The following is a 24,787-nucleotide window of genomic DNA, read 5'->3' as shown; positions in this document are numbered from 1 at the left end:
TGGTGAGTTCCTCCAGTGAGCGATATGAGTGTATTCACCCTACAGCAGGTCTCTCCCTGCCTGAACCTTTACACCAGGAGTAGCTTAAAAACTATGCTCAACACAGACAGGAGGCTCTGTGTGCCTGGAGGCTTGCTGAACTGAGCAGGCTTCGATGGAAATAGCACTGTAGATGTCTCTACTCAGCGGGTCTTACCAGATATTTCCTTCTCACAGAAAAAAAAAGATGTGACAGTGTGAGGCTGATCCATGGAAGAAAAAAAAATCATGTTTATTCAATTGCATATTATGCAAGTGTGTTGACCCAACTGATCCTTTAAAATGAAAAAGACACTGTCTGTGTTTCACAGTATTTAGAGTGAAAAGCCCTGGCTGTAAGACCAACATGCCACATCCGTAAAGACGAACTCAGGATCTCTGGATTTGGTGCAAAGACTGAATTTGTGCAGAATAGTACGTAGTTCTAAAAATCTTCACAATAAATTAGCTCGAAGGGCTCATACATATTTTCAAGTGAAAAAATTTCAAAACATTTTCAAGTACTATTCATGACTCAAAATACTTTGTTTTTTTGGATGTTTTGGCCTGCCATTTTCTAAACATATCAGATACAAACTATTAGGAACATAATTTCAGCTTGCTGGCATACATGAAGGGAGAGATGGAGTGTGGGTAAAAAATGAAGAAGCACTTGTGATAGTAAACAAAATGTCATACAATGATACATATTCTAGCTACATTACTACTATTTCTTTCTCTTTTTTTAAGTTACAAACTACAGCTTCAAGGATGTTACCTTGCTGATTTTAGAAAACTATTTGGCATGCTAAAAGAATTGCATGACAGATAAATGTCTTTGCTGGGTGAATACATCAACATGTAACTCTTTCGGGATTCATGTTTTACATACAGGCAACAGCCGACATAAGCGAGGTCTCAGCTGTGGGGTCTTGTTAAGATTACTGTGCACATGCACACACAGACATACTGGTATACACATAAAATGAATACACTAGGTTATTGCATGGGCCAGGTTGTTTTAGTTAGTGCTCCTTCGGGGAGATAGAAAAAAAAAAACATGAACTGCCTCACTCTCCAATGTTTAAACAGAGCCAAAGCTCTGCTCAAGAGCAATAAAAGCTCCCTTTACACGTGTGTAAAATGCCTCATAAAGACCCAAAGACCCAGAAAATGTGGCAAACAGTCATTGTCTGTCCTGGATGGCTCCTGCAAGATTCATGCTATCAGTGTTGGTCTATGGAGCTTTTCATTGAATTATTGAATTACAGCACAAAGAACAAGGCCTTAAGATTCTCTTAAAGTCCATTAGTGTAATAGGGCAATCATACTCCTAATACTGTGATTCTTTCAAAAAAAAGGGCACTGTTCCCATTCTGATGAGTTGGCATTTTCTTTCCATTTCCAATCCTTTCATGTGTATGAAACTACCTGAAAGTTGAAAATAGTTTCCCCTAAAATCTGAAAAAGCCCTGAGCGTTTCCATCCTCTTAGCTCCTCCTCCCCCGTTTCATCCTAATACCTCCACTTCCCTGCATAAATGTATCATTACAGTATCATTATGTCTATGGTATCCCCCAGCCTCCATTTACAGGGACTTAGGTACTGTGTTCGGGGCTTACGTGGACCCATTATGTCATTAAGTCATTATGAGCTGGGACAGAGAGAAAATAATACCCATAATAGGAGCTACATTGGGCACTACTTGAGTCTATACTCCCATCCTGCTCGCCTGCCTTCCTGCCTATTTGTCTGTCTGGCTCTATGTGCACTGTGTTTCATGTTACATATTCTCCTCCAAACAGAGAGAGTTTGAACATAAGCTTCTGAAACTTTTTACTCAGCATGTGTTGGCCGTGACCGACTCACCCCGGAATTAGGATACGCTGTCCAGCCCAGTTCAGCTGTGGCCACCCGAGTGTCCATTACAGTCTCTGCAGCAAAGAAAGAAGAGGTAGAGGGAGAGAAAGACAGCGGTTAGCCTTTGAAAAGCTATTTTGAGTATCATTCCACAGAGTTGAACTGCATTCAAGCCCCAGTGATCACTTGACACTATCATCGATGAACAGAGAGGAGATGAATCCTTCACAGCGTTTCATCCATCTCTGCTAGACTTCTGTTAAGACAAGAGACACGGAAACAAAGCTTTGGCACTTTGCTGGAAGGAATGTCTGAGTGCCTCCGTCACGCTGTTAAATGCTGAGCTTTGTATTGTGTTCTGTCTCTGTGCGAGCATGAAACTACAGTGCTGTATGTGCATCCTGTCTTTGTGTGCAGGCGGGTGCATGCTGCCATTTGTGGAAAAATGAGCTGATTTTTTGTATTTGTCTGTGTGCACATGAGAAACACTGCATGGGTTTGCATGTGGCTGTGTGCGAGTGCTGAACTTTGTCACATTGTTTACCCAAAGAAAGCGGCTTCACAAATACAGAGGGAGCCCTCCATGGCGAGGCCATTGCAGTTTGTTTACCCCTAGCGGGAAGTGACATTCCCTGAAAACTAGTTTGGCAGCACTCTTTGTGTCAGTTCTTCTCAACTCGCAGTTATGGAAATATACAAATCCCCAAAGTATGTGAGAGCTTTAATGAGAAGGGCAAAGATTGCCTTGTGTTTTTCTGTGATTTTCTAAGCATTTGCACAAAATCTCAAGATGCACCTAAGATAACTACATTGTGCACTGGTTGCAAACAAAAATGAGACAATAAAAAGTTATATCCTCAAACAGGAAAATCTGCCATAGGGGAACAGTTCAGAGGAGATCTGAATTTATCTATCTCACTTTGGACTTGTATTACACAAGGTGTCTCATGTGGTCCCATATCTATGAAATATAAGACAAGGATTACCTCTTGCTAATCCTCAGTGACACATCATAGACAAATAAGTCTAGCAGCTCACCCAAGAAGTTTGACAGGCCTGTTCTGATTTATTTCTGCCTTGTTGGTACACGAAACCAGAAAACCTGATATGACCTCAGGAAAGAAGTACACTCATAGAAGTATAGGTGTTAACCACAGCCATATAGGGTTCTTTCACCTGCCCTCAGAAGTGAACTTCTTTTTGGTTCATAGTAGAACATTTTTATAGGGTTCCACCTGGAACTTTTTTATACCCCTTTTTGATCAACATGTGATTGGCTTTATTTGGGTTCCTGCATCTAATTTTAAACCATTCAAAGCACTAAAGGATTCTACTGGAACCTTTCATCTTGCAAAGAACCCCTGAAAACCCCTTTCTTCAAAAAAGCGTTTCCTTATGAAACCCCTATTTCCAAGAGTGTACGACAGTTATCACAAACTACTGGTCTCTCCTGCTCCTCTCTCTCACACACACACACACACACACACACACACACACACACACACACACACACACACAGAGACACACATACACAGATTTATAGAGTGATGAGTGGGATGACATGTTGGCCTTAGCAGTGTAATGATAGATTCATAATTTCCCCAGTAACAGACAGTTTATTCTCTGGACTTAACCTTCCATCTTGTTGAGAGTGAGCAGGGACATATTTCACTTTTTTTGATGTCCCCTGACACAACATGCCCTCCATTGTGTTTGTTGTGGCTAAACAGATAAAAAAAATGCAGACAGAAGTAGTGAACGGTATGTCTGGGTGGTGATCTGTAGTAGATAAGCAGGGCGTGCAGGGATTTTTAGAGGAACTGCAGTGGCTGTGTCTTTTCCTTGGACATCTTCCACTATCACAGCAAACGGATGGCTAGCGACGCCCACACGTGTTAACGATAAGGCAGGAATCCTGCTCCAACTGAATGCAGAGACATAAGCAGCAGACGCTTGTCCTTGTTCAAGAAGAGGTCCCAGCCCTCAGCACCCTCCCTTTACCTACTCCTCCACAGGAAGCGCACGCCCGCAGCTGTTGCTTATTTGGAATCTCACTGAACTTGCAGTGATTTAGAAATCATTCCAAATGATGGAGCACTCGAAGCCCGTCATCATGCAGTTCAAGTGGTCTTGGTTAAAAAAAAACAAAAAAAAAAACAGGTACACAGGATGAGTGACAAGCCACCGGTAGGAAGGAAAAAAGCCTTTCACTCTCAATCTCCACTTACTGGGAGAAACTGCCTCAGACATGAAACCAATTAGCCTAGGTAATTCAGCCGTACACACAAGCACTCACACAGATACGCATTAAGCCACACACACGGACACACATGCTGCACGTGCACACTTACATTCACCAGCCAACTCAGAGAGCAATTTTCTATGTACACCTACAGTGACAGCCTTGTTCACACCCGGCTTCCATCAGAGTATTTCAATTTCCCTAAGATCAGCCTTGTCTTGTCTAGTTTCCACAGCCAGCCAGCTCCAGCCTGCTTGCCTGCCTGCACAACTTGCTGTCAGCTGGGGAGATAGGAGCATGAAACAGCCCTCAGCGCCAGCCAGCGTTGTGGGGACTGCCAACGCTTTCTCTGGGGAAATCACAGAAGCTTTAGTCAAATCACACAGGCACTTGGTAGGCCATTTTCCATTTCCTTTTAAAAGGAAAAGAGGGGGCTTAGGAGGCGCAAGATGGCGAGGGTAGGAGACAAAAAAAAGGTCAGAGGCCCGTGGGAGGGGTGGATGAGCTGTGTCATGTGACCTAATGTCTGCCATTAGCAGAATATCAGAGTAGCAGATGAGTAAATGGAGTATGCTAAGTGGATATTAGCAGCAGGGTGGGGCTCCCACAGCCCGTCATGCCGCAGCTCGCACACCTGTCCACAGGCACTGGGGATTTGGAAAAATTTCCCCTGTGTACGTGTGTGTGCGTGAGTTTTAAATGAGCTGTTATGTGGACCATTCATCCATTTAATCATAAGTGGATTTCAAGAGTTTCATTTTCAAAATGAGCAACCCACATTAATTAGAAAAGCCAGCTCTTTCAAAATTACAAGAGGCACATATTGGTTTATTGCTAAAATTGTAAATCATTCCACGACCTAAGCTTAGAAAACTATGTTTCGTAAGAACATATACATATATATATATATATATATATATATATATATATATATATATACACACACACACACACACAATAATATATAATATATATATAAACATGAAAACAAGAACAACTACCTAAATTTCTTTTGTAGGGTTGGCCCCTGTACTCAGTACTATTAAGGGTACCAAATGAGTTATGCTAATAGTACCCAGTGCTGATTCATGTCAATCAACTGATGCAGGGGCACCCAGTAGCTCACCTTATGAGTGGGCACTCCATGTGTCCATGCCACAGCGGCTGCAGATTCAGTTCAAACACACAGCCCTTTGCTGCATGTCATTCCCTCTCTCTACCCCCTTTCACTCTTACGCTGTCCTGTTAAATAATGGCAAAAACGGCACACAAATAATCTAAAAAAAATAAAAAATTCCAGTCCAGAGAATGTTGAGTTCAGACAGGAGGCTGAAACACTGCCAAGCTCTCTGAAGCCTATGACCCATGATCAGCTTCTCAGCTTCAGGGTACTTCATGTCGGACATAACGAAGCTCCTTGGAGTTGCCAGGGTCAGAAAAAAGGCAAAAGCATCACAAACGGCCCAGAAGCCAAGAAGCTAGCCTCAGAGCTCAGCAGGCAGAAACTATACCTGCAGTACCGATAGTTTCGGTCTATCTGGTCTATTTTCTTTTCTATTTTATATTAGTAATACCCTACTGCTGTGATTGTGTTTTTTAAATTACGTACTTATTTCACATACTATTAGTTGATGAGATGAGCACACACATGCAAGGAAGCAGAGAGACAGAATTAGCTCTGCGTGTGATTTAAAGAAAGAGTAGAGGAGCAGAATCGCTTTATGGCTGCAGCTTTTTTTTTTTTTTAGTTGAAAGAGTAAAGTACTGAACAAATTGTACCTGTACTGTATTCAAGGTACTGGCACCAGTACCAGATCAAATATAAAACCCATGGCTGCTGGTCTATTTTATATAGAAGCTTGATTCAGGTTAAGATATAGAAATTAATATGTAGCTATTCAATTTGGGATCAAATATTTCCAAGTGATAATGTAACTTTTAATTTGCATTTTAAGCACCTGGGACACTTATTTCCTCCGATTCATGTCTCCTAACTGTATGTGTGTTCCAGTAGTTTAATGCTGGGTTACTCCTCAGCTTAGACCATAAAACCCTCGTAAAAACAATTAGTCCTCCCTTTCCGTGGCTCCCTGATTCTGATCGCAGTTACATCTGACCGCACACCACCTTACTTTCTCTCTCTCTCCTCCTGTTTTTACCAAGTCATTTGGAAGACAACAGCTAGCTGGAGTCCCTCATGTTTGGAGGGTAGCCCAGAGTGTTTTCTCCTGCATTCATATTCTGCTATGTCAGCTCCACCTGCAAGCTCCAATAAATTAAACACAGTCAGGTTCACTAGCAGTTCAGTCGGTGGGAAAATTATTAACATGGAGAGCTTAATGTGGACCACGTCATAAATCTAGTGGAAAACAATAGCTTGTAGGTGTCAGCTCGCCTTAAATGGATTCAAAGAGCCGCAGGACCGGGGGTGTATTGTGACTACGTCGCAGAATATTAGTTACTCTCAAACATACAACGGATACGGGTTGGCTCATTGTGCAAGGCACACTCAAGCTGATACACTGCCAGCGTACAAGGCAAAACCCAGAAGTCGCGAGCTGAGCCAAAACCAAGGCTAAACCGAGGGCCTAAAGCTTCCACTACAGCCCCATCTCATTAGGAGCAAGTGGTAGATCAATACCAAATGGTAGGCTGTTTCCACAGATACAGCGAGAGGGATAGAGCGAGGGAGGGAGAGAAATGAAAGAGCGAGAGAGACTGCATTAAACATTGATGGGGCCTCGCGCTTCAGATCGATAAGGCAGCCCTCTTCACACAATTACACGTCAGCAAGCAGTCGCATGATACATCACATAGACACGCGTGATTGCATATTGCTCGCACTTGGGCAAAAGAGCATCTATAGAAAGAGAATTCAAGGAAGAAGGAGCTGCGGGGAATGGATTGGACAATCTCTCCGCCCTCTTTGAGTCTTTATGTACAACTTTAATTCTACAGTTTGCAACATGTCTGTGTAATTCCCACCCTTTGTGACCACATCTGTATGATTGTGAGGCTGCTGGTCGATAGGACATGTGCTGCGGCGCCTCTCTGAAACTCCCTGGCTCCTTAGTCAATATATTGCAGACAATTCTCCACGGATTCCCCTTCCCACCCCATGACACATCTTTTCCATTCATGTATCCTTTGACCCCTCCCTCTTTTACCCCTCCACTATGTGCTCCTGTTCAAGGATGCCGGTATACTTTGTAATTCAATGAGACAATCATGTCCAGATGCTGGATGCTGGGTTGAGAGGGCCTTCTCTTTGTGATTGTGGCAACAAATCGAAATAAGATCCGAGGGCCTTGAACAACAATTTTTAAGAGGGTTTTATCTTTTTCTCAGAAATGGAATCAAGATGGGAGGACAAAGAGGAGGCGATATCGAAGGGGAATAGACAGACAGAGGGGAAAGACAGAGATGAAAAACCAAAGAGGAGAAATCAGCGGGATTGAAATGAGCACTTAACAATGATGAAGCCCCATGGCAGCCCGCTGAGCCTGGCATCTTAATACGGGGCTGAAAACAAAGTGACAAACAAACAAGAGTAAAGGCTGCTGCGTCTCCCAAACTAATCAGCCGTCCACTCGGGGGATTTATGAATAAAAAGGGAACATTTTTGACGGAGTGAAGTGTTTTCTGAACAAATCGTGTGGAAGTTTGTCACACAAACAGACACCATTCACTGACTGCGCCCTGGGAAATCGCACACAAAAAGATTGTTTATTGGACTGGAAGGCAGGACCAGCTCAAGTCCAACATGGTCGAGAGCACTGAGCTGATTTGAAAACTGTGACTGGGTTTTACGGCACAGCGCTGCTTGGGGCTAAAAAGAATATGAAAGAGGTGATATCTTTGATTGAGTCACCGTGTTCGACAGGGAAGACAATCCTTGCAAACACAGATGTGAGACTTTTCTAATCTGCGCCACACTAAAGCTGTGTCAGTCATACTGAAGGGCTTTCGCTTTAAATAGAAGATACAGAACAGTCAACAGAAATACATCAAAAGAAATATGTTACTTCGATGTCTCCCCGAAGACAGCAATGACAATGTGGCTGATTTGAAAATTGAACAGAAAATAATCTGCCATCCTCTGAGACATTAGCGGGGAGTGATGGGATACACAAGTCCCGCATCGGTGAGCCACAGATAGAATAAATGAACAGGCTCACAAATCACACATCGCGCACACACAAAAATGTATTAACAGCGTTCTGGTCTCGCAGACACTCGCCCTGGATGAGTGAAAATAAATTTTCGACATGAAAGAAGAGCAGGTCAGTATCGGGGGGGAAAAGAGAGAAAGCCAAAAGAGATAAAAATGGATCGGACTTACAGAAGCCAAAGTGAGATCAGCAGCAGATGTTAGGAAGAATGTCTCACAAGATAGGAAAATTAATATACATGCATTATCTGCAGAACCTGATGAAATTATCCTATCATCACAGCAAGGTGACATTCCCTTGGCCTTACACATCTGGGCTGCCACGTCGCATAAAACTTAAGATTCAACCTTGCGGCACATGGTGAGCAGCCACACTCTCTTTTCCCCACTATTACCGGTCTGTAATAGAGTTGCCGGTGAAGGAAGCAGGAAAACACAACAGCCCCCCCAAGGCGGGGTTGGCAAACACAGACAGGTACACAGACAATGCACAGCCACAGGCTGGTGACAGCGGACTCACGCATCTAATCATGTCTTCGTGGTCAGTCACTCATTCAGCTACAGGCCTAAGACAGAAACAGCACATTTGTACACACCTCCCCCCTCCATACTTCACACCTCTCTCTCCTTTTCTTAGGCCCTCTCTCTCCTTCCCTCTCCTGGTCAGGGGAGAGAGGTTAGGCACATCATTTGCATTCATTAACATTACATTAGCAGACAGAGTGATCTTTAGAAACCAGGCTGCCGGAGAGTGTCATCTTTAATTCATCATAACCCCACCGCCCACCCCTTTCTCTCTCTCTCTCCCTTTACCTCCACCTTCTTCTCCTCCCTCTTTCCTCTCCCACGCATCCACCCCTTTTCTCCCTCGCCCTCTCTCCCCTCTAATCCCAGCGCATCCTTTCTCCTCCTCTTCTGTGTGCATTTCTTCACTCTCCATTTACCACTGTCTTTCATCTTCTTCGCTTTCCCCCCATCTCTTTTTCTTTTTTTGCCTCCTCGCTTCCATTCCTTCCCCTTATCTTTCTTTCTCTCTGCCTCCTGTTAATGACAGGCTACAGGGGGGGTTTGATTTCTCTTCCTGCATGAGCGCTATGTAGGATATGAAGAAGAGGGGACACACCCAAAAAAAAAAGGCACCCGTTACAAGCTTTGTAAGCATCGGTAGGGGTGGGTGATGAAATGATCATGATAACTGTCTCAGTAGAATTTTCCTCGATAGATATAAAATGTTTGATAAATCCGTCTTATAGTTAAACCACCCATACACCTGTAGAGAGAGGCGGTGATGCACCTCAAACACCAGTTTCCTCCCACAATCTACCTGAAGAAGAAGAGGTAGAAGAAGAAGCAGTAGTACAAGAAGATGAGACCGACTGCTTATGCGCACGATAATTTCTATAATGTTTCAACAAGATTCAACAAGCTTATAGAGTTGTCTCAGTATGATTGCTTTGATCATGGATAACAGCGCTGTGCTATTCAATGTTAGCTTAAGTAGCTCTTTAGTTGACTCATGTTTTGCTAATAAGTTAGCAAATTAATGCGACTGACTAAGCAGCTATTTCCTTAGTATGATGTGACACAAGGTAATTAAAGGTAACGTGAATAAAACTGGCATACATTTCCTCGTCTGCAAACATGATTTATGCCTCCGTCACAGACAGATTTTCATCTGCAATAAACGGACCGACGTTACTTCACAATGTCCCAAAAGTCTGTCTTTCGTTATTGTTTTGATTAAGAAATGGCAGAAATTACAGACTGTGGGTGAAAAACTGTGCATAGAAAATACTGACCACAGTTTTAAGATGTTTGTGTCGTCTAATTATTCCTTTTAACTTGTCACTTAAACACTTACAGATATTTCGAAACGTCTAAGTGTTTCAAATGCTCTTGACCAGAATTAAGATTTATTTATACTTTATTGCCTTTATTGTTTTATATATTGACATTATTTTGATTATAATCATTTTCAAATCTCCCTCAGATTTGTTAAATGTTCCCCTGTTTGGCATCATGTTCTGACAAGAATTAATAGTTCAATCCACAATTACCTGCTTTGTTTCTTCAACTTTCACTTCGGACCAAAATCAGCCTTGAAACTAAAGAGAAATAATGATTTGACTTTTTAATGCGATAGTTATCGACACTGAACAATATTTATCGTAACAACATTTTGGCCATATCGACTCCACCTTAGCATCTGTCTGGGAGGCACGGCTGAGCTGAGGATCAGGGCTCTCTGCTATGACCTGTGGACCTGTGCTTATTACAAAAGAACTAAACACACATACACTCAAAGCACACTCAGTGGCAGAAAAATGTACTTCCTATCTGTTCTTGTAATGCCTGCAAATGGCAAGTAATTTTCTAGCTGACTGGATGTAAAAAAGAGGAAAACAGTGCTCCTCTATATTCTAACCATTACCAGAGACAGATAGGGAGAATCTAACCAAGAGTTCGTCCCATTCTATGGGTCAATTAAAACAAACAACCTAATTTCTTTTAGCGCAAAAGACTTCCAATAAATCCTTGTCCTCTTCTACACTTAATGAGAAGGCAATAAGGAACAAACATGGGTAATAGCTAAACCACATAATGGAGGGGCTGTAGAGTTTATGCTACACAAAGATCAATGTTAACTGAGCAAATCTCAAAAATATTCCATAATGTATGTATTAGTTACAGGCCACACAGTGGGGATATTAACATTTCCATAAATAGGTTAAATCATATCAACATAATCTGGTGAAACACAGTGTTCAGCATTCTGACAAAGGATATGCCTTTTCAAATTTCTCATTTTTGTTCTCTCTGCTTCTGACGCACAATATGATCCCCCCCCCACTCGTGGATTTGTTTTGTAGGGAGTAAGCCTGGCAGTGATGACATCGCTTTGGGAATTCTGCAGTTTCTTTAGTAAACTGTCATATAATGGACTCTCACAGGGACCAATCAAGAGCCAGCATTTTCTGTTGTTGTCCCCTTCTCCCCTACAGCGATGATAATGCTTATCACCGTCGTTTTGAAATGGAAAATACACTCATGTGTGAGTGTATATACAGTCACTAGCATATGTATTATTATTCACAGTAGGCATACTGCTCGTGGTTAGATTTCCGCAAGTTGAGACTTTTTTTACCTCAGCCTTGATATTACCAAGTAACAAAAAATAAAAAATATCTCATATATGTGACTTCAATTTCAATCACACTGACCCTAAAACATCCTTCTAGTTTTCACACAATTTTGGAAAGAGGAGATTTGTAGCTTTCTACTGATAGCACCATTGTTTTTGCATCCAAAATATATAGAAAAATACGTGTCACATTACATAATCACTGTCAATGAGCCATGATTTTTAGGTTAAAAGCCCTCAAAGTTTGTAGCACTGTGCAACAAAAATACATTACAGAGGCAACTGGCCTTGAGATGGGGACACATGCTGTACTCAGGGGCTGTCCCAAGGTGAAAAATACACAGAACACTTTCATTTTGTTGCCAGGAAGGAAGAAAAAACAAGCACACCCAACAACATGGTGCAGAAAGATGAGAAAACTGCCCATGACAGAAGAACTGCAGTCTGTTTGACAAACAAATTTAGCATGCACAGTTAGCAATGCAGTTCAAGTGACAATATTCACAACTTGGATTATTTTTTTTATGAACAACCCTTTTTATTCTTTGTATTGGTGGACCCTTACGGACTTAAGGAATATAAATTATCAAGGGATGTATACATATCCGTACATTCTGAATGCCTCAAAGGTAAGGAGTGCATCATTTTTCCATCCTTTTCTTTACTATGCAGGTACATCTAAACTAATTATCTTTTGGTGCTCATGGATTCTGTTAAATGAGCTGAACCACTGAATTGTGAAGAAACTAACCAAGCTAACTATGTGTAGCAGGTCCATAAAGACAAAAAATTCAAGCTAAATATTAGAGTTTAATATGTGATGCTCAGATGCATAGAACTTGCTCAAGCGGGTTGCCAATGGAAGATTTTAGGAGGTTTTAATGTTAATATCCTGCAAGAAAATCAGATGAAAACCTACTGTCCCCAATGCAAAATTGCATTTCCTAGGATATCATGGACATATCCCCCCCCCACATGCCTTTGCAATCCAAGGAAACACAAATTTGCTTACCAAACCCTGCCATGTTACAATTAGCCTTTCATTCATAGTTTCAGGGAGGCATAGAGGGAGTGGCGCTGGATAGGACCAGAGTGCAGTTGACAAATGTTCACAGCTTGTCATCATGCCTTTACATGCTTAAAAATGTATTTATTGGCTGAATTTGACAACAAGAGTTACATATCCTGAAAGCCAATACTTTACTTATTTAAAATTAAACGAAACCCCACATTGGCATAAATGGAGATGTTGAAATGAATTCATGTTTATTGAGAAATAAGCTGCTGCTGCATTCAACTGGTTTTCAGAGAGTATGCCACATTCTGTTTTGGATACAATAAAATGTATTTCTTCCCCAGAAAATGTGAAAGTCAGGGGGAAAAATGTATTTCACATATGTGTATATATTACTATGCAAGGTCAGTGCTTACATACACACTTATTGGGCTGCAAAACACGTAGTGCAGAGAAACTCAATATTAAAACATTTATGCCTCCCAGTAATGAGCCCCGGATCTGCTAGGGTTTGCTGTAGCAGCAGACCAGCATCAGTGACCAAGCAATAATCCAGATGGAAGCAGCGCTAGCCTCCCACAACCATCACAATACTCATTACTGCTGATATTACCTCAGCCAGCCTGTCTGCTTTTAAGAAACCTGGCAATTTGCTGCAGTAAAATGAGGTAATTACAACTCTTATCAGGCTCCTCACCTTACAAAACAGCATTCAGGGAGAGGGAGACTACTCCCCAATGGTTCACTGGCTGTGGAACAAGGCTTTGGCTGGCTTCCCAATCACTCAGCCACACCCACCCCACTGTCATTTATTCTCTGTGCAACTCCTGGTCCTCCTACCTCTCTTTCTTTCCAATAAAAACATTAAAAGCTGATATTTGATCACTTTAATGACACAACTAAAAGAATTTCTCGATCAATGCCCCAAATTAAAAGTGCGGAGTGGCTGACGTGAACCATGAGGGCCAGAGGAGTATCACTTAACAGCACAACTGCGCCAAAAAACCATCCAGTACAAGTACTAAACTCTGTGTTTATGTTGGAGAACTCGCATGGAGAAAAAAAAAAGGGCAATGTAATTTAATCTTTTCCCATAAGGAGAATGGCTCTACAATGAAAGTCTATATGCTATAACTTTGACATTTCTTTACTCCACATATGAAAGTTTGAAGTTAGCCCGTCATCACTTCTGCTGCCTGGAGACACAAGACGACTGACGGAGAAGAACTGTGGCCAGGTCGCTCTGGGATTGTGTGCGGCTGACATTTAGCAGCATAAGCTATAGCTAATAGGCTGGGCAGGGTGAGTTAAAGCATCTTTGTTTTTCAAGCAGACCAGGAAATAGTGCTGAGTGAACAAAATCATGTCACTCAATTACCTCCCGCTGCAGTCCTTCACTCTAATTAAGACAGTAAAGATTGTCATTAGCACAGAGCAAGTGTGTGAGTACGTGCACGCTGTTGGGAGCGTGAGAGGGAAAGAATCACAAAACTAAGCACAAAAATAGAGAGAAATAAAGGAATCAATAAAGTCAATGTCAAATATGTGCACAGCGTCTCCGATGGCATCTCAGTGTGACTCGCCTGGTTGCATTTTATAGCGACTGGGGGTTAGGAGGGCAAAGAAATAGATAGAAGTGGCTGTCCTTTTCTGTCACACACTTGAACTGAGATAACCATCCCGTAATATGTGGAGCCAGTGTGGAGGGCAGGGAGAAACGGAGAGCGATGGAGAGATTAAGTAAAAGAGAAAGTGGGGAATATGGAGGGAATGGGAGGAAGAAGGAAGGAGGCTGCGGTTCATATGAAGGGAAGATACTGAAGAAGATATGGAAGGAGTCATCGGAGAGACACTGTGACGGAGAGGGCATCATGTGGCAGCGCCCTGCGTTATCTTATCCAGAAATGGATCTAACCTTAGCTGAACACAAGAGTCACATCATTTCTTGGAAACCAACTGACCTCATTTCTTTCCTCATGCCTGAATGTACAAAGACATGCTCTGTTCCTGTGTGGCACTTTGCAATATTTATGAATGGTAAAATGCAGGAACACATAAAGCTGTCTCGCCTTAACACGGACTGAAACATCACGCTAACACCCGAAAAAGGAAATGCATAAAGGGGTAAGAGCCTCATATGTGCCTGCAGAGGGAGACATGATATATGCATGCTCAGGACACCCGTTAAAGGGATGGATCAGATTTTTTAAAGTGGGGTTGTATGGTATTCTTAAACGTAGTTAGTGTATTACATACAACAGATGTCAGTCAGCACACCTCCAGTTTTGAGAAGCAGCAGGAGTGCCGACACGGAAACTAAGTAACGTATTGCTGTGGATGGGGACCAACAGTAAAGCATTTTTTGGCCACCTTATAACAATTGAAGTGTACACTATTTTGAAAGTATTTTCACTGCTTTACCTTTCTGTCAGACAGCATGTTCCAACAGGGAAGTCGTTATCTGTTATGTATGCGCTCCTCAAGGCCACCAGACTCCACTGACATTTTGGCTCACTGAACACAGGATTTGCTGATCTACTGCTGCTTCAGTCAGTTAGCTAACTAGTTTTATTGTGCGACTTTGGCGAATCTGAACTTGGAATTTTTTAAAGTCACACATAAACACAAACAAAAGTATAGTATATAGTATAAAAGTAAGTAAACACAGCAGAGCCCAGCTTCCCTTCCTATCATCACCAATGGGATAAACTCAAGAGTTTGACTCAAAACTTTGGCATTTGGCATTTGTCAGAGCAAAGTGACAAACTTCCCCCATAAATACAGCTTAAATATAGCTGCCCTTTAGTCCCCAAAACAATAACTTAACTCTTATTAACCTCTGTCACTGCTACTTTCTCCCAAAGAAAAAGGACAATGTACCCCAGCAAAGTAATAAAGAAGACTGTTTTCAAGGAGTAGAGGCAAACACCAGCTAGCTATATCCAATCTCATTAAACGCCATTGTTAACCATGTTTGGATGCACCACAAAATTGACTCGTGCGCCCTGAATAATTTGCCCATTGGCTGAGAGGTAAACAGACAAGAGAGCACGGGAAGAGAATCGCAGGGAGAGATAGAGCCTTGAGGGTTTGACGCCACGCTCTCCCTCCATCTCATCTGTGGCAGTAAAAGAACAACCTTCAACTACCTTGAACCCACTGGAGCTGAATTTCAATAAAAGTCAAATTATCACCCGCGCCCATGGGGTTGGGAAAGGCACTAAGCCTGAATTGACTGTGCATATAAGACGATTTAACAGTCATATGGAAGTGTGAGTGAGTCAATCATATGACGCACTTCTATTTCTCACTGAGAGGGAGTCTCAGTGGTGAGCGGTGGTTAGTGTACCCTGTCGAGAGAGGGTGCCACTGGGATGGACCGCTGATTGTTTTCCGTGAGCGTGAGCGCATAATATGTGTGTTCACTGGCAACATGCGACTGGGAAAGTGTTATTCAATTTAGCTGCTGTTCTCCCTTGACCGATGTAGTGAAATGCAGGGAACTGATGCCTCCGTTTGGTATTCCCCAGACATGTGCTCTTCACCACAGGGACAGCACTGGCTAAGCCGGTGTGAATGAGAGGAGAGACGCGGTGTGATCTCACTCACATATCCGCGAATGAGGTGTTCTTCTGGGATCTCATTAGTGCAGCTCCACCACACACACACACACACACACACACACACACACACACTTCACCAACAACGCACATACATAAGCAGATACATCCCAAGAGTCTGGCTAAACTACTGGCGACCAGCAGACATTCTCAGGTTGAGATCACCTCTCATTCTCCCCCTTCATCCCTCGCTATCTATCTCCATAAAAATGCCAGTGGCCTCTCCAGTGCCTCCAAGCAAACACAATGCTTTCCATTAAAAGCAAACACTAAATCCACCTTCTTGCAGCATATGCTCACATGCCTGGGGAAGTCTATATATTTTTGGAGATGGGCTTTGCTTTTTCTCCAGGGCTTTACTGGAGTCTGCATTCAGCAGTGGGGGAATGAGAGATAGAAAATAGTCCTGAGGCTAAAAGAAAAACTTTCAGCAGAGGATCTTGACCTTATAGCGTGAGGCTGACAGAGGCGGGTGAGACTCTCCAATGAGAATCTATAACAAGAGAGAAGGAAGGAAAGAGAGATAATTTTTAGCTCTGGGGAGTAAGTGTGAGACAGACCTTTTTGAGTGTATTTGTCTGCAGGTCTCTCGTTCGCAAGTGGAAAACAGTACATGCCCTCTCTTCGCTTTTCAGTGCCTTCTTAGAGTTGGGGAATGGAGAACGTAAAAAGAGGAAAAAGCTGATTCTTTTAGTTTCCAGGAGGAATTTGTGTTTGATGTCCCTCCATTTGATGCTGCCTTTTTATTTCCACAATCAACCTGCCCAGTCTTTTCTTTTGTTTCATTTTTTTTTCAAAAACCAGTCATTCGTTCTCTTTATCCCTCTCACTCTCTCCTCACTCACTCTTTCTTTCCCTGAGCCACTCTGAATGCAAAGCCATAGCTCAGTGAAACACTGAACTCTTGTGGGAGAGCAAATGTCATTTAACACGCATTACATTCAGCCTGTTTTGCCACAGGGACGGTGTGGGTAATTTTGATCTCTTGCCACCCACTCACACACACACACACACACACAAGTACATACACACACTGCATCTGACATCATCTGATTTGGCATCCTGGATGCTTGGGTGCTTGAGCTTTGGCCCACAACGCAGCCCCAAATGTCACAGCTGTCCGGTGACACTAGTGGGGGGCGCAAACATCAGCCATCCCCTCTGGCCCTCTCTGCTCTGTCAACAGTAGCCGAGCCAGTGCTCACTGTCATCTTTAGGCTACATCCGCCAACACCACCAACATTTCTGGGGTTTTTTTAACCTGCCATTTCCGATATTCCAATCCTTCTGTTGATTGCCGATGTAACGAGGACAACATAGGTGGATCAGAGGGTGAGCTTCTGGATGCAGCGAGACAGCCTGTGGTTGCCCTCTCAGTTTAAGATCTGCCAGCCAGAGAAAAAAAAGAGCTTCCAGGCTTCGCTGTACTCGGCAGCCCCGCCAGATGAGGCTGTTTGCTAGTGCGATGTGAGGTGTGCTCCAGGAGTCAAAGTGCGACACTCTGCTCGCTGCTCTACAACGGTGCAGCTAAAGAGCCGCGACGCCTCGTTAAATATGTAGTGCCACCGACCCATTTCAAGCTGTTCCCTCACTTCACGCGTAAGAAGCAGTGGCAGCAAACATTCGCTTGCTGCTCTCTTTGCACACTCTGAAACACACACATTCATGCATCCACACATGCACTTGTAAATACAAGCAGCTTATGCAGCTGTAAAAGCTGCTTCAAGCTGTTAAATTATTTCTCCAGTTGTATGTCACTGGGTTAGAATAGATGCAGGTGTCTGTCCTGTGTGGGTGTGAGTTTCTGCTGCTATCTTAAATAGCTCTGAAGGGAAACACAAGTGGTTCGCAGGTGTTTGGAGAGAACAGCAGCCTGTCAGGACCTACTGTATTTTAGATGAAATGGCAACAGTGTTGCTGTTGGGGGGAACAAGTGCACCTTTGGGTGTGTTTTGTTTGTAGGAGAAAGTTAGCTTTAACTGGAAGCAGCTTAGAGGGCAAGGTTGAAATTTACTGTACTTCTGCATGCCAAAAAATGTAGACAATCATGAATTTATCGAGCAGTGGCATGGTCACAGTTTATTCTCCAGGTTAGGAGTCATGACATGATGCAAGTTTGGTGTGAGTTTGGTAGTGAGAAAAAAAACAAGTGCCGAAGGATCCCTCTCATTTGATTTATTTTGATCTGACAATACTATAGACAAAATCCTCTCACTGGGGACTTGGGTACCATTTAGCTCACTGGCAACTTTGGTTGCTATGAAGAATGAAAATACTAAATTCAGGGCTCCCATGCGTTTTCATGGACAAATTTTAAAACTTTTCCAGAACTAACTTTTCAAACATATCTGATTGAAACTCTGTTCAAAAATAATTTCAGCAAGCTGGCATACATGAAGAGAGAGAGCGAACGTGGCAAGAAAATGAAGAAACATAAGAGATGGTAAAGAAAACATTACACATTGATGCATATTAGCGCTACATTGCCTCAACAGCTTTGAAAATTAATTTGCCATTATGTTACATTAAGTGGACAGTTATCCAAGGAAAATTTATGCAACAATTTCATTACACACAACAAAATTTTAAGAGCTTTTCACCCACCCACCCACAGGTAGGTCTTACAGCTTTTATTTGCGCTCGTTATAGTGTGACTGACTTGATTGCCAATCAGCTTGTGGTGTTAACCAGGCCCCCAAGGAACACCATTCAGCCTTGTTTCCAATTTTTCCCAGTGGCCAGTGAAAAATTCCCCCGCAGCCCCTTTAACCACCATTACAAAAGAGACGTCTGTAAAACTGTTAACAGCACACCTTGAACTGCACACAAGGTCAATTATGACTTTTTCTTATTATGAATTTTTGATCCATGTGGGTTTTATATTTGTAAATATTTCCATGAGCCAAGAAAAGAGATTTAAAAAACTCACAACTCACAGTTTTAAGTCTAAGGGCCAAGGGGGAACTCACAGGCAAGACCAGTAGGAGGAACACTACCGCACATATTCAGCAGGCCACAGACCCTGGAGGTAAACCTGGAAGCTTGAAACTTTTTTTGTTGTGTGAGCTAGGCGAGCAATTCTCATTGGACTGACGAGGCGCCATCTCAGGGTACAGCATCCATACATCCATGGGGCTGACCTCAGCTTATGTTGCTAACATCGTATGGCTTTGAGTTTCCAGAAAGAACTTGCACTTGCAAACTCTGAACTCACATTAGGTGCCTCAATTTACATACAATATATATCTGTATGTGTGCAGCTTGTATGGCAACAGTGCAGCAAAAATAGATGCACCGTTATGGTCCTAAAATGCAGTGTTACCAGGCCAATCTACTTATATCATTCCACTGAATTTTCATCATTTGAATATCATGTAAATCGGGCACTGAGACGCATACACAAGCGGTAGTATACTGAATCCAGAGACGCAATTATGACTGCAGGTGTTCCAGTCAACTCTGCCATCGACCTGCATTGTGCTGGAACAGGCAAGCCAGAGACAGATAGAAAAAGAGCCTCAGGAGGTTTTATTACAAATGTTAAGTAGAGCAGAAAGGCTCTGTCTCATCCCTGAAAAAATTAACACTCAGCCCCTGGGGTTCAACAATTCTTTGGCACAAGATTTGCGTAAAGCATACCACCAGATCTGGATCATATTTTTATGAATACAAAGAAGGAGACACATTCCTTGATATTCTTGCAATTATCAATATATTTCACCATTTTTAGCCTTGTAACACACACACAAAATACATTTTACATAAATCTGACCACTGTTATGCCATGAATTATACTGATTCAGTTATTTCCAATGCAAATTTTTAATAGGTTGGAAAAGCCTTGAAGCAGTATGCACTAAAACCTAATATCCATACAAATAAGTGGCTCATAATTTCTTCTGAACAAGCTGATTTAAGCCTCTTACTCAATGGCAAAGATCCCTACTTTGCAAAGCAAGTTATTTAAATAAAAGTAATAAATAATAAGGCTGGGCTGTCATTTAAAAAAAAAAAGTGATGTAATGAAATCTAACATATAATGCCTAGTTCACGCTACACAACTTAGCCCTGATTTCTAATCCCCAACGAAAGCTCCAGATCAGATGCAACAGCGCTCGCAAATTGGTGTTAAAGCACAATGTGTGAACTGTTCTGAGACGTGATGCACTGCAGATACTCGCCAGATATCCAAATATCTAACATACGACTTATCTGGACCTGCTGTCAACTTTTGTCTGTGAGCTACAGCCATAAAGAGCTCAAGACATGGGTTGAGGACGGACACAAGTAACACTGCGACACTTTACAAGAGGTGCGTGCGTGCGTGCGTAAATGCATGTGTGCATGCGTGCGTGCATGCGTGTGTGCGTGCGTGCATGTGTGCGTACGTTTAAGAGGAAGAGAGAAAATAACAAAGAGAATGGAGGAAAATGTGGAAGGTGAACTATTGCGGTGTTTCTGTAAATTATTACTCTAATACTTTATTCAGAACATAAATTACTGTGATTATTGTATGTCTAACTTTATTTAATGAGCTGTTGCTCGTGTTGGACATCAGGACACTTTTGTAAAGTGGATTTCTAAGAATTTTTCTGGTTAAATTAAATCTCTCTCTCTCTCTCTCTCTCTCTCTCTCTATAAGTGTCCTGATGTCCAACACGAGCAACAGCTCATTAAATAAAGTTAGACATACAATAATCACAGTAACCAGCAATATGATTTCAGAGTTACAGCATGAGTATACCAGATATCAGGTCATCATATCCTGGATCCCAAAGACGCACATAGCTCAGTCAAAAGCATCTAAAGTCTGATACACCGTCCTCCAACTCCTTCAAGCTATTTTTGAAAAGAAGCCCCATCCACTAGACTCAAGTCAGTCTGAACCCAAATCATGCTCAGTGACGATTCATGCTTTCACATATCACTTTTCCAATGGTTTTGTGCAATAATGATCAGTTCAATATGGCTCATTTACTTTCAACGTGGCATGCACAGATCAGAGTGACGGTGCATTTTAAATGCCCCTTACTGAAGTTTAAGGCACGGCCTGTTGTGCTTTTAAACAGTAAATTTTGAGCTCAAACACATCATTGCAGATCGAATCATGTTTTCTTTTCCCACGGTATCTCGAACTTCAAATAAAAGGTAACAGCCCTAATGCGTCAAGGCGATATCAGTCTGTTTTTAGAGATGTTGTTAGGGAGGAAACTAACTCCACATATCTGCAGTACGTGTATGCCATAATACTCATGAGCTGTTGAGAAACAAAACACAGTGTACCTTTAGTCATAAGCTTGGTACATACAGCAGTTGTATAAATAAGATAAAAGATTAAAACACAGTGTGCGACGGTGGCAAGAACAAAGATTTCACCCACTATTATAAAAGGCAATTTTCCAAATGTTTGCCAGTATACACAGTACATTTCATAAAATGATTTTGCTCGGGCTTAAGTGTATGCCGAGCAAATATGACTACCATTTCATGAAGTGTTTGTTATCTGTGGTTTTGCTGTTATTAATGTAGATAGGTGTTGGAATGACTCCCAGAGAGTTTTCACACACGCTACTACTCCTCTTTTCTCCTCCCCAGGGGGGTTGTTAGCCTGTGTGTCCCCCGACGACTCGCTTCGCATAATGAGACTGACAGACCAAAACAAACACAGGTACAGAACATAGGTAGACAAAAAAAAAAAAAACAGCAAGTAGAGCCAGAGGAGATGTAGGAAGGAAGCTGGCAACTCGCTATCTTTGGCAAGACCTATGGCTGGTGCTGTGGTGGCTGTGGCTGGCTGGGGTGGAGTATGAGTCATAACACTGCTTTTCCTCCCTGCCTTATGCATCCCCATCCCTATTTTCTTTTTTTTATAATTCTTTTTCACTTTTTTTCTGCTCTGCTGTACACAGATGCAGTTGGTAATGGTCTCTGTAAAGGCATAGGGCGATAATTGATGGGGGGATAATGCACTGTGCTATCTCTTCTTTCTTTATTCCCCCTTTCCTTCTCTCCGTCTCTGTCCCTCTTCCCCTCTCCCTTTCTCTCTCTCCCCAGGTGTGCTGGTGGCTGAGGCTAAATGATGAACAGAGCCACAGTGTCTGCTGTCTCTAATGGGGACGTTATGCAGGAGGATGGGAGAAGTGCTCGCACCCGGCTCGTAAATCACAAACTCCTGTAGAGAGACTCACTGCAAGGCCTCACTGCTCCACTAACCCTGCAATAGATACACACATATACATGGGGGAAAAAAGCTACACACGCACACACGTGCAAATGCAAACACATATTGAGTATTTGTATACATAGATACGTGAGTTTAGATAAACATACTGCAAGCCCCCCACCCGCCTTTAATATTTTCTTCTTGTTTGTATAATTATCATTATTATCTGTTATATTTATGGTATTTATTACAAAAAAGAACAAGTGCAAATGATAAATCAATAGAAATAACCAACTTAGCAAACAAATAATAATCAGGGTTTCCCCCATATTCATTTTGTGGCGCCCCGCCCTGATCAAATACATTTGCCGCAAAAACAGGGGGTGTTGGGGGGGGGGGGTACTGTTGTGTTATGCAATGCACCACTGAGTCCAAAGCATTTTCTAAGGTTATATTTTAGTTGTCTTGGCAACATATGTTGTATATATTAGACCATTTAATAAGCTATGAATATGTTTCTTCTTTTATTTGATATATTTCGCACCAGACATATTGGCCATTGATATTTACATCTGCCGGACAACTGCATGTGATATTGGCCAAAAGCTGGCATAAAGCAACTAACTTAAATTCTGACTCATGAACAGTTCCGCCTGCAGAGACAAACAAAAAACACTAAACAAACAATAAAATTCACTTTTTTTTTTTTTTGGTTACTTTTGTCTTTTTGCGCTCCAGATAACTTTTGCCTTTTCATTTTCTCTTGGTTTAATGCTCTCCAAATATGCTTCACTCCACCATACATATAAAAGCTCTGACATGTTGTGACTGTGATATGGTGGTACCCCTATAACAGACTGACCATTAACATTAGATCTTTAGGTAATTTTTCACTGACGTCTGATTTTTATGAAAGAAAAAAAAAAATGTTGAAGATGGGGAACATCCTGAGCATCTCTTAGAGGCACTCAGGCGGCTACCAATGTATAGGAAGATTGGCCACTGTCTGCACAGCCCATTTACCTGACCTCCAGCGCGTAGTCAACATTTGCCATGTAACTACCGGGACACAATTCACTTACATCTGTCCAGTGACAGCACCTCTGCCAACAGGACAGTGTGCTACACCAGAGCTGGTGTCAATGTGATTGAAGTTTGACAGAGCAGTTAAAGCATTATTAGTGCTCCCTGTCACAGCCCAGCACACACGGAGGCCCGCCGGTGCCACAGGTGAGGTAAACACAGGCCCCATTTAGCATATTACCCATCAGTCAACACGACAGGCAAAGGAGATAAAGAAATGCACACCCACTGTGAGTGGGAAAACAAGCACTCCAGTCCGCCCTGTCTCACAAGAAAGGCTATATGAAGGTATTTTGCCCTGTGTGCACAGGCAACCCACACACACATACCCGCAGACATTAACACCCACACACAAAAAAAAACGCAGGGACGCGGGCTTCTATGCGCACACACACACACAGGTTGATGACAGACGAGGCATTATCCGAAGTGAAATATCTCCAGGAGGCACCTCACATAGCTAATTGACTGTGATGAGCCAGAGCCAGCACGCCTTGATGCTTTCTTTCTGTTTTTTCTTTTATTATTTATCCCTCAATTTCCACTTTATCTGCACAAAGATAATCTGGAGAAATCCACAAAAATGGGTATTTCTTCTGTGTGATTTATAAGCCACAAATCCTCGAGAAGATCCCCAACTGCTGATGCATGGCTTATTACTACTACAAATATGCTAATCTGGAAAATCCGAGATGAAGAATTTGATTTGTTATTTGCCTGGATATAACTATCGCTTCACAACAAAATGCTCCGTTTGACATCTGCTGATGATGGAAGTGAAAGAAAATGTCAACTCTCACTTTCAAGATCATTTAGGGGAAGAAAAAAACCTTGCCAGTTAAGGTAGGAGTAATGCCTTTGGGAGTTAATGGTAAGCTTTTAACAGTTAGCGTGTTGCCAAAAAGCAGGGGGCCATGATGTGGCAACAGGGGCTTAGCCAACAGAGCTGTTTGGACTAGAAACAGACAGCTGGCACAGTGGAGGGGAGACCTGTTAAAATGCTCTCACCTCAGGAGGCTATGAACCGAGATGACCTTCGCAGACTCAGTCAAATGTAGACATAACTATATACAAACACAGAACAGGGGGATTCTTAAGTAACTGGCAGGCTGCAGGAGCCTGCATTTGGTTGCATTTGGTCTTACTCATGAAATGTGAGCAGAACAAATTTGTGTGTAAACTGCTCACGGAGGGAAATGTACGAGTATTCTGGCATTCTTCAATAGGTTAGTAGCTTCGATCTTTTTGTAGGGTACTAACAAAATCTACACCTCCTTCTGATTGCTCATAGCGCTTTTGTAAATAAGAAATGCAATTTATATTGTGATCTGTTATGTTCAAAATACACAGATGCTTTTGAAACACGCAAGTTAAACATGAATAGAGAGAGCAAAATTAGTTGGCAATTAGTAGACTCTGTGGAAAAAAAAAAAAGGTCAGTGATGGCTGTCTGTATAGCAATTTGTGAGATCA

General features: G+C 42.2%; 1 protein-coding gene across 3 annotated transcripts in view; it reads right to left on the bottom strand.

Annotated features, from left to right (window-relative positions):
* Window positions 1-24,787, bottom strand: part of LOC121950962 (ephrin type-B receptor 1-B) — a 195,700-nt gene that overhangs the window by 131,517 nt on the left and 39,396 nt on the right. For all 3 annotated transcript variants that reach the window (XM_042497107.1, XM_042497106.1, XM_042497108.1), the window contains exon 2: window positions 1,888-1,952. In XM_042497107.1, the coding sequence (XP_042353041.1) occupies window positions 1,888-1,952 (65 nt within the window). The remainder of the gene's footprint in view (window positions 1-1,887; window positions 1,953-24,787) is intronic.

This window comes from Plectropomus leopardus, chromosome 12 (genome assembly GCF_008729295.1).
Source record: "Plectropomus leopardus isolate mb chromosome 12, YSFRI_Pleo_2.0, whole genome shotgun sequence".
Classification (NCBI taxonomy): domain Eukaryota; kingdom Metazoa; phylum Chordata; class Actinopteri; order Perciformes; family Serranidae; genus Plectropomus; species Plectropomus leopardus.
This window is presented reverse-complemented; position numbering and strand designations above follow the sequence as displayed.